Source organism: Populus euphratica, unplaced genomic scaffold (assembly GCF_000495115.2).
Source record: "Populus euphratica unplaced genomic scaffold, PopEup_1.0 scaffold5.1, whole genome shotgun sequence".
In the NCBI taxonomy this organism is placed as follows: Eukaryota; Viridiplantae; Streptophyta; class Magnoliopsida; order Malpighiales; family Salicaceae; genus Populus; species Populus euphratica.
Genome location: NW_011499848.1, coordinates 3,862,336 through 3,873,236, shown reverse-complemented (window position 1 = coordinate 3,873,236; position 10,901 = coordinate 3,862,336). Strand labels below are relative to the sequence as shown.

The following is a 10,901-nucleotide window of genomic DNA, read 5'->3' as shown; positions in this document are numbered from 1 at the left end:
TTGTAAGTAAAAAAATATAGAGACCAAAGTAAATTTAAAAAAAAAAAAATCAAGGAACAAAAATATAATCTTGTATGAACATCACAAGTTAATTTTTAACAACCTCGACGACACCAACTGAAGGATTTGAGAATGATAAAATATATATATATATATATATATTAATATTAATATTAATATTTAAAAAAAACCTTTTAAATAGAAAATACAAGGCAGAACAATGTAAAAATGTACTAACCCATTTCTATTATAATTTGGCAGTTATTTTAATGCATGGACGGCGCCTGACCACGCCAGGAAATTACCAAATTCTTGAGCTTCTTACTCCACATGAATCTCCTCTTTTGGGACGAGCAGAATACATTGACTGAAACTAGAAATCAATAGACAAGAAAATGCATCCTATATTCCTAACGCACTTGTCCTCGTTATTGTTTGACCCTCACACAACCTTGTCTCTGCCGTCTTCAAAAAACAGAATATCTGGAAATGATAGTGGAAAGTAAATGAAACTATATTAACTAAAATTTACATATTTATCTTACTATAGGAGTCATGAGGGGGGGGGATTTAAAAGGATTATTACAATGGCCTTCAGAGATTCTAAGCAACACTGACTCCTATCAAGTTTGCGCCAGTTTTGGATTTAAAATATGATCAAGAAAAATGCTCCCAGCTAGGATTGTTGTGCAAGGAGTCCAAAAAAGATGTGGTTCAAAATTATCAATTTCACTCTTCCTTGACAAAATAACTTTGAGGCAAGGAAAAATCTTCCTCGTGATTCAGAATTTCTGCCTCTTCATCATCTGGTTTCTGAAACTTGACAGAAACAAGCCAAAATCATTGCACACATTATATGTTCTCATAAAGAAAATAGGGATGATGTGTAAAAGAGAAAGCAAGAAAAACACAATATTCGCAAGGCATAGACTAAAATACTTGATTGTGAATACTTTGATCTTTCACTGGTCGCGAATTATATGTCATCATCTAATCTCATAGACATACTTTTAAGATTCCATGCACTATTCCTTCTATGGGAAACAATACAAGGTCAGCAACGAAGTGAGCCAAATTTAGCATCCAGCAGAGCTGAGACATTTATCAATTCATACACGCATCAAAATCTCCAACATTTTACTTGAAATGAATTTGTAGTAGCATAGCGTTCATATGAATTATTTTCTGTATTGAAATTTGCCGTGTTATTTTTCTGTAACATGAAATGAAAATGAAAAATATCACTGAAATTAAATACCAGCATTTCAATGTTGTAGAATCGGTCCAGCAACTGCAAAACCTCATCTGGAGAAAATTGCCGATCAAAGCTGTGATCGAGTGATCAATATGTTAAAGCATGTAAATGGAAACTTTTAGAAAGGAAACAGAGTGGGAGACAGAACGACCTTCTCCGAAGAAATTCCATGAGACCATAAAGTACAAAGTGGCGATGCATGCCTGCATGAAAGGAATTTTTCAAATGTTTTGTTTAACTCTAAAAATAAAAAAGAGCATAAAAGAAGAGTGGAACTAGAGATATATCTATTAACTCATTGATAACTCATGTGAATTAATTTCTAAATGACTTATATTTGTCTCATTATATATCTCACATAGAAAGTATTTGTATTCTATCATCAAAACAAAATAACTCCTCAACAGTCTTGACACCAAACCGCAAATCTCCTGAACAGAAGCTTTCACACCAAAAACTTATCACCAGTAAATGATAGCAAATGAAGCAGATCCCTCAAAACTCCCAACAAATAGCATCATAACATAATCACATAATGCGCTGTTCCGATAGCTCCACTGACATGTTCATCATACAAGCAATGTGCATTTCCCATTCAACTCTATTAATTTAATCCATACAAATGCTACTGCAGGAAATATGACACAATAACACAATTCCTATTTCAAATTCATTAAAAAAAAATCAAATACCCCACAATCGAGCGAATTGAGATAAAACTGAAGAGGAAAATTGAAGAACCTGCCTCTTAGTTTGACAGGAGGGTAGATCTCCAAAGCTTCTAAGAGTCTTAGCTCTAATTCCACCTGTGATTGCTCCTAATTGACCCCAAAGAATAAATATTTTGAACTCCAATTAAAATTCCACAAGAAAAAAAAAAAAAACACGTGTGGGAGAGAGGCAGAGAGACCTTGGGAAGAGAGGAAGCAGAGGAAGGAGGAGCTTTGCATGGGGAATGTACGGACATGCCGTCTTGTTCCTCTTCTCTCTCTTTGCCATTACGACCCACCCCACCTTCCATTTGTGCTCTGTTTTTTCTATTTACCTAAATTTTGGGTTGAAATTGAAAAGGGAAGGGAATTTCCGTTGGTTCTTGTCTAGGGTTTTAGCGTTTGATCCAAGTTACAGAATACTTCGAACTAGAAGGTGTAATGAACTTTGCGCAATTGGTCCAGTCCATGTCTTGTTCGATCTTAAGCAGTGAAATGGGCTTGGCCTTTGATTTCAATGGTTTCTATGGTTGCCATTAGAGTCCATGTTTACTCCCCTGGTCCTGTCTTCGCCGGCCCTGCAACTTCAGAGTTCTCCCAGTTATTTGGGCTATTGGTCCGGTCCATATTTTGCTCAGTCTTACTCAGATCAATAGGCTTGGGCTTCAGAGTGCTCTAGTTTCAAATTTTGAGGCCGTGGATCATTTTGCCAATACGCTTTTTTTTTTCCCTTAAAAATAAAGAATGAACTACACGGGAATGGGAACAGTATGAAAATTTAAGAATTTTTTATTTTAAAAAATGATATGGCAAATGGGAGTAATTTGAAATTTTAAGCAAAAAAATCAGATATGATAGAGTAGATTGATGAATTTTTTTTCAATAATTCAATCTAATCAGTTATCATTTATTTTTGTGTTTTTTTTAAAAATTAAAATTCTTTTATTTTTTTATTTACTTCATATTAATATATTTTTAGTGTTTTCAAATTATTTTGATGTGCTGATATTAAAAATAACTTTTTAAAAAATAAAAAAAAATCATTGATAAGCATTTTAACATAAAAAATTATTTAAAAAATAACCATAACTACATTTTAATATTTATCATAGACAAAATGATTAAGTGGTGGCTTAAATATAAATCTTGCTCTTATCTATGGAAGAATGAAAAGAGAATGTCTTGGCCTCCAAGGCCTAGACTCATAGACAAAATTCAAGTCCAGATTTTAATTGGAAGAAATAGTTCTTGTGAAAATATTTATTTTGTAATAAGCATATATATTTAAACTCTAAGGCCTACCTAAAACCTTCCAACTCTAAAATAATTAAGTGAGCTTTTAACCCTAATTTTAACTTGGCATTTTAAAACAGCGAAGACATTTTTTTTTCTTTCTCACGTGAAATATATTTTTCACAAGATTTTTAATTTCATCAAAACATGATTACTAAAATTTCTTTAAAATCAATTTTTTATTACCCTAAAATTTATTTAAAGCATGTTTCATGTTAAAAACACTCGTATTAAAAATTAAAATTGAACAAAGTTTACTCAAAAGGTGAGTAGGCCGACTTCAGAAGGTGAGTAGGCCCACATTTAATTTGAATTCAAATATATCCGTTAACCATCTTTTAACAAATTTTCCAACAATAATCACCTGAAACTTCCGTCTTGTGCAACAAGGCAAAACTCTTCTGTTCTACATATGAATTAGAGGCAAGTTACACTATGCACGCACGATCACATCACCAACTTCTATCTCCAAAAAATAACTGCATTACGCAAAGTACTGCTTGAAGACAACATTAACTTAAGCACTAGATTTACAGACAGAAAGACAAACATCTCACCAGTTGAGGATCTAAGCCATTGCAGAATTTCTATCCTACATAAGAAATCAAGAATGTCCTACATTTATTTGTCAACATTGAAAATCTTTTGGACCAACATTTTCCTGCCCTGTAGATTTCCCTCAGTAGAAAAAAAAACAAAAAAACCGGGAAGCATATGGACGATATAGAGGCTATGATAATAAGATCAATCCTGATCCTTGTATCAGTCCTGCCAAGGTCAAAATCGAGTACAATTAAGTAATGCACAGACAGGAAAGAATTTCATTGGACAGGCGCTGGAGAACAAGCAAACTGCCACCACTGAGATTACCAAGAAGAAACAGTAACCAAACCTGGAAGAAGATAAAGAAAGATCAGAAATTCAGGTTGATGCAAGATTAACCCAAATCAAGGTAAGAAGAACGCAAAATGCAGAGTCAACATTTACTGAAAAAAGCACTAGTTTTTCCCATTCATTTTTTATACAAAGATTGCGTTTTTGTGGAAAGCAAATACACAGGTAGAGCTGATTTTAAAAAAGAATAAAAAAAGTGGATTTGGAGCTGCTGAAATGGAAAGAAATTACCAGTTCCATTTTTTGTATTCAGCCACGTTCCTCTGATGGCTGCACAAGTTTGTTTACATCAAGAAACAATATTTGAAGTGTCACCTAACTTAGCTAGTGGAGTTTTGACATTGTCCCCACATGGGCCATGATCAAACTTAAGACAAAACCTCCACCAAGGCGTGTTTACGCAATGAAGGAGAGTAGATTGAAAAGCTCATTTACTAGAGACAAAAACTACCATGGAACAACGATTCTCAAATAGCCATTATTTTTTTTATGGAGAAAGAGACCATTTCTTCAATGCCAAGTAAAACTTGGAAGAAATTAGGAAAATTATATAAAACGACCATTACAATCTTGACTATAATTGTTACTTTCCGAATTAAATTGATCCATTATATTAAGAAGGTAAATGTTAAATTACTGACTAATTTCTGTAAAATAAAATGAGGCAAATCACATGCAACAAGTGTTATAGTCAAAGCAAAATATTATCCTAGTTGAGACCATCATGCTATACACCAAGGACAATCTTCTCTTGATTTTGTTAGATGTAGAAAAAACATTCAACTCATCAAAACTTACCAATCAAGCAAAATCAGTGCTGTACTCCAGATTAAACAACAAGTCCCTACGATTTTGAGAGCCCAATCGATAGTCAAACTTTCTAGCCCAGAGCTCTACTTGATCATCACTCTCATATTCCATTTCTCGAATACAGCGCCTTTTGACCTTCTTTAGTATTTCCTTGGAAGGGACAAATCCAGCAGAAACCTAGTCAACAGGTTCATTGTGCATGCATTAGTTTCTCTAGAGATGCAAAAACTCAAGATAGAAACCAAGTACATCTCAATACGCACACCCAAGAGGAAAAAAGTGCATTACCATCTTGTCAATCACCAACACAGCAGCTTTTGTATCTCGGTTGATGAGATGAGCATCAACAAGCAATGAATACGACATTGCATTGGGTTTAACACCCAAGCTCACTAAGTGCTCAAACACATTTGAAGCTTCAAATGTCTGCCACAAGAGAAGCAAGAAATTTTACAATGGAATAGATCCTGTATATCAAACAAGCAGTTGATAGGATTGCATGCATTTATTTATTTTAATGTGTGCAAGCATGAGCAATACATGTTACATATTCCAAAGAAATCATCAAATTAGTCTTTCTGCAGCACCTCTGCAACACATGGGGAAGTTCATTGAAAGCATGCACAGTCCACCCACATAAATATGAGATTCATCAAGGGGAAGGTGACTGCATGCAGTACTGCAAAGCCCCTTTTACACCGAGTAGAAAACAAAATGGTATTGATGCATTGCTAAATTGCATGTGCATCATGCCTAGAGAGGGCCGTAAAATGATCTACCTTCTTAAGCCTTCCAAATGCAAAAATTAGAGCATTGTATGAATGAATATTAGGGGTCAGCCCAAAAGAAGAACTAATCGCTTCAAAAGTTTGGTAGGCGCGATCAAGATCCCATATATTTGCACAACCTAAAATTATACAATTAAGAGCAGCCACAGACTTGTATGGAGATTCTGCACGACTTAAATTCTCTAGCTGAAAATATACCTGAGAAAAATTAAAACAATGAGAATCAGTGATGTAGAATTGCAGGAGAAAACCAACAGAAACACTGAAGAACAATAAGTTAAATTGGCTAAAATCTGAATGAAATTGAAGTTGGAAAAAGAGAAATAGGTTTAAGGTTTGTAGAGAAACCTCAAAAGCACAAATTGATTGATAGAGAATAAGACATCTTTTCTGAAATTGCCTCAGAAACCATTTGTGCAAGTCAAAAGCCCAAATCCTAGACTTGTAAGAAACAATATCTCTATTAAAAGTCACATAATCAAATGACAACAAAAGAATCCAAATGAATAAAGGATTCCTAAACCAAGTAACTAAAGAATCCAAATGAATAAAGGGTTCCTAAACTTAGTAAGAAAACATTTTGTGAAGAATGACTGGTTAAATTAACAAAATTTGAACTGGAAGATGATTTGTTAAAAGTTAACAATAGGTGAACGCTAATTATCAACTTCTGAAAATTAAAAAATACCGAGTCCAAAGTCTCAAAACCCTTCTTGGAGCAAGCCAGAACTAGTGGATTCAAAGAAGAGAATGGTGAGAACAATTCATCTTCTGCTTCCGTATCAGAACTCCCATAACAAGACTCCAATTCACGCAAAGTAGCAAAAGCCTTTTGCAGACTGCCCAATGATGCATGGGCATATATTTTCCCAATATACGATTCCGGGTTAGGAGCCTTCTTCTGACGTAAAGAGCGGCGAAGGATTGCCCATGATGCATCCAGGAGAGTGGAGTTGTAGGTCCTGCCAGCAGTTCCAAGTGCTGCCACAATCAATCCTTCATCCACTGAAAGTAGAACGACAGGCCTTGCCTTCTCTCCTCGAGCAATCCATCTAGCCATAAACTCCAGGGCGCAAAACAATAACTTGCTGTTATCCTCTTTTAATGCAATTTCAGCAACATGGTTGCATAGGTTCCAATTTGGACAGAGAGCTTTGTTCTGATCCATTTTCTGTTAACACAGTATGCAAAAAAAATCAGATAAAAAAACATGCACATAAAAAGAGGGGTCTTTTTATGCAATAAATTATAAGGCAAAACAGTTAATTACCTTACACTTCTCAATAATAGATAGCAACACATCCAGTCTGCCAAAGTTACAACATCTTCTAACACATTCATCAAATACTTTCATCGATAACATGTAATCACCTTTTAGAATTTTATCTATATATTTCAAGGCAGTATCAAAAGCATCAACGTTGCCTTTATTGAGAAGCATTGTAACAACCAGGTCATAGGATTCCTCATCAGGCTGCGATTCTTTTCCTGTATGCTCCATCCTGAAACAGCAAGCGATGTTTCAACACAAACCCTGCATGTATTCAGCTGAGAAATTGCTGTGCTCCTACACTCACATTCATACAGGTCCATGAGGTAGATACCACAGAAGGTCCCCACATGAATGTGAAAGGGGATGAGCAAACACTGTGAATACTATGAAATTACTTTGAGGCTCTGACAACGGGCATGTAAGAATTAGGAATTCCAAAATAAGAGAAATTTTTCACACAAACATCATGCAACTATGCAATTACTTATATACAAGATAATCAATTCTGAAAACAATAAGAAATGAAAATGATAGCCAAACATAAAGGCATAAAGCTCCAAACTTTAACTTCACACAAACAAAAAGAAAAACATATGCATCTCAGTTTTTCCATAAACACAAATGGATGAACAAATCATCCAAAATTCACTAACCGTTGAAGCAACTTCTCGGCAGCCTCGGTCTCAAGACCTTCATACATAGCTTTAAGAACAAAATTGAAGGAAACAGTATTAGGCGAAAGATTAAAATCCTCCATTTGAGCAACCAAATCAAGCAAATAACCAGCACTAGCTTTCATCATTAAATTAGCCCTTAAATAATGATTATACAAGCTAACATCAGGCTTATTAGGCTTCCCATTTCTATCTAGTGACTTAATCCACGCCTCAAAATACCCCTTGATATCTTCCCATCTCTTTGACGTGGTCCAATCAGCAAACATATTCGATAGCGAATTCAAGTCCATGTCTGGAGGCATTGATTGGATTCTAGACGTCTGGTTATGGAAGAGACCGAGCGGGATCATAGGGGAGTTAGGATTTTGGTAGATTGGGATTGGGTTTCGCCAGTTTGTGTCATTGTAGAGTGGGCTTCCGGAAGCTGGATTTGGAGGGAAAGGAGTTGAACTAGAGTTGGGGTTTGGGAGATCAGAGGGAGGGTGGTCGGTGGCGAGATGGGCTTCTTGCGAGAGGTGAGTGAAGGTGGATATTGATTTGATTTGGGGGTTTAGGGCTTTCAATAGGGTTTTTGTTGTTCTTGTTAGAATTGCCATTTGGGAAGCCATTGATGGGGAGGGTGGGGTAAGAGGGGAGTACGAAAGCGAACCACTTTCTTTCTGGTTTAGGGTTTTTCAGTGTTTAGTGTTTGAGATGGGAGCGGCTTCTTCTTCTTCCTTTTTTTTAATATATTATCTGGTTACCGGTAGAATATAAGATATTAATGGGTTTAGGGTTTATGGGTTGTTGAGCTGGGCTATTCTTGGAGGAAGTTCACATGCTTGAACCCATTGTTAGGGCTCGTTGTCTCTTCGTTCGGCTCACTCCTCTTGTATTGTGACTTCCTTTTGGGTTAAAATATCTGTTTGGATCTCGTTGAGAAAATAATGTTTTATGGCCCGAAATGTTAACTGCTCAATATTTAAACAGTCCGTTTGATATTTTAATAATAGTTATTTTTTAAATATTTTTTATATTTTATTTTTAATATCAATATATCAAAATAATAAAAAAAAATATAAAAAAATTGAAGAAAAAAATTAATTTTTTAAAGTGCTTTTTAAATGAAAAAATATACAAACGCTTAATTAAAATGTTGAACCCTTCTAATATTATTGTTCTAGCTATCGGTTATTATGTTTTTTTCCCTTATGATTAGGTTTCATTCTCGAATTTATTTTTTACACGTTAAAATTAGAATTAAGGTTACTGGTTTCGTTCAGGCGAATGCATGCTATTTATTTTAGAATTATGAAGCCCATGACAATTTTTTAATTTTTTTTCCTGTATTTTACACTTTAAAACGCTTGAATTTTGGTAAATAATTATGTGTTCGGCTTTTAATATTCGAGATTTGAAAATTACCATTAATTTATTGGCACGCATCATGTGTTTAGTGATGATCGGATCGGTTAATACCGACCAGAATGTCCAGTTTGGAATGTCAGAGCACTAGTAGAGGATATCTAACCCAACTTGTTTCCTTCACCTCTGCCAAGCAAAATCTCCCCCAAGGTTGTAATGGCTACCCATGACTAGGCTAAAAGGCCATCTTCATGCAGAATGGCTGTGCCCATTTCCGTCGTCGAGGTCCCCCCTTGGCGATGACTGACGAGAGCCGGACCTTAATGATCAAAATGGGAGTTCTTTTTTAAAAAAGAAAAGGAGGAGGGAGCTCTCATCTCACAGCCTCCTCGTCTATGATAGCAGAAGTATTATTCTGCTGCCCAAAAGAGTGCCCGTGCATGGAGGAGGCATCAGCCTTTGGGGTCCAATTATTCTCTTTCTGGCCTGTAGATGGGAATTTTCGCGGCCCCAATCAAGCACTTTAGAGACCGATCACCTAAAGTAGTCTGAAAGCGAGCATAGAGTTTCAAAGAATACTTCCTTGTGTTTTTTATTCCTTTTGGTTCCACCGAACCATTGATTGTTTGCTTGACCCCAGACATCACAAAAATTGCACATTTGTTTTCTATCCTTTTAATCAATCACGTACAACCTGTTGTGTGTTGTTTTTAATAATGCATTCATACTCCTATGATTAGCAGTATTTTTCTTGTTTAAAGGCTGGTGGTCTGCCTTTAACCTTGATTAGCAGCCTGGCATGGGCGTAGATTCTGTTTAATAAATCTAAATAGATTATTGTTCAGGGATTTCTTTTCTCCTCGTCTTGCCTGTCATGATAATAATCGTATTCTAAATGGGCCTATTAACAGCTTTGATGATCTTCCGCCGCCCCCTTGTTTCTGTCTTTCTTTTTTCTTTTTGGTACAATTCTCTCATTCTTTAAATTCCTCAGAAATGGTAGATTGATGGATCAACATATATCCCTCTTAGCACGGATATCATAATGGTCGATGGCTCAATTTTTGGCTTATTTCCATGCACCTTTGACAGCCCGGGTAAAACAATCAGGTCCAAGTGCTGCATATGTCTAGTACCTTCTTGTAAGCTCGGGTGGGGTAGCCCGAGCCCAATTGTTGGACACATTCACCTTATTGTGGGCTCTGGTGAGGTCTTGAGCGCATCACTCAAGTCCATCCCCCGAGAAATATGTATTGTTAAGTCTAAATCTCTCTTTTTTCTTTTAAATACTGGGTGGTTTTTTTATTAGTAATGTTTGTATAAGAGATGATATTTTTTATTAATTTTAATTTATATTTGCGTATGAATTATTCTATCCATTAATGATAGTACAAAAAGTATTCTCTCTTATTAATGTTCATTAATAGTCGTGTAAAGAATTTTTTATTTATTATAAATATTATCATGACAAAAATAATCTATAAACTCTCCATTAAAAAGAAAAGAAAAAAAAACAATGACTAGCATTGAAGGGTATAAATATCAATTGAAGTTATGAAGTTAGAGTTTTTCTATTTGTATCTTATTTATTTTTATGTTTTAAAAATATTTAAAAAAATTAAATTTTTTAATTTTTTTACTTTAAATTAATAGTTTTAGTTTTTAAAAATTATTTTGATGCATTGATTTTAAAAATAATTTTTTAAAAAATAAAAAATATTATTTCAATATATTTTTTAAATAAAAAAATTTAAAAAATAATCATAAACATGTTCCCAGACAGATATTTAGCACTGTTGAGTAATGCAATGTAAATCTCAATTTTTTAAAATTATTTTTTTACTAAAAATTTATTTG

The 10,901-nt window shown here is 34.7% G+C and overlaps 2 protein-coding genes across 5 annotated transcripts; both read right to left on the bottom strand.

The window, feature by feature from the left end:
* Positions 1-221: 221 nt before the first annotated feature.
* LOC105116408 (chromatin modification-like protein) lies at positions 222-2,399 on the bottom strand. 4 transcript variants are annotated; one of them, XR_840517.1, is made up of 6 exons: positions 2,166-2,396; positions 2,001-2,073; positions 1,407-1,458; positions 1,259-1,328; positions 587-819; positions 222-483 (listed from the first exon to the last, which is right to left on the bottom strand). XR_840517.1 is itself a non-coding variant. In XM_011013775.1 (5 exons), exons 1-5 carry the CDS (start codon positions 2,274-2,276, stop codon positions 730-732), a joined length of 384 nt encoding a protein of 127 aa, XP_011012077.1. In that variant the 5' UTR covers positions 2,277-2,399; the 3' UTR covers positions 343-729. The 4 variants fall into 4 exon arrangements, 3 of the variants coding, with proteins under 3 accessions (XP_011012077.1, XP_011012066.1, XP_011012075.1); XM_011013775.1 differs by having other exon boundaries at positions 343-819; positions 2,001-2,061; positions 2,166-2,399; XM_011013764.1 differs by having other exon boundaries at positions 343-819.
* Positions 2,400-3,710: 1,311 nt separating this feature from the next.
* On the bottom strand, positions 3,711-8,433 carry LOC105116424 (Tetratricopeptide repeat (TPR)-like superfamily protein). Its single transcript, XM_011013784.1, has 7 exons — positions 7,677-8,433; positions 7,021-7,252; positions 6,439-6,921; positions 5,742-5,948; positions 5,251-5,388; positions 4,951-5,139; positions 3,711-4,150 (listed from the first exon to the last, which is right to left on the bottom strand). Exons 1-6 carry the CDS (start codon positions 8,306-8,308, stop codon positions 4,954-4,956), a joined length of 1,878 nt encoding a protein of 625 aa, XP_011012086.1. The 5' UTR covers positions 8,309-8,433; the 3' UTR covers positions 3,711-4,150; positions 4,951-4,953.
* Positions 8,434-10,901: the final 2,468 nt, after the last annotated feature.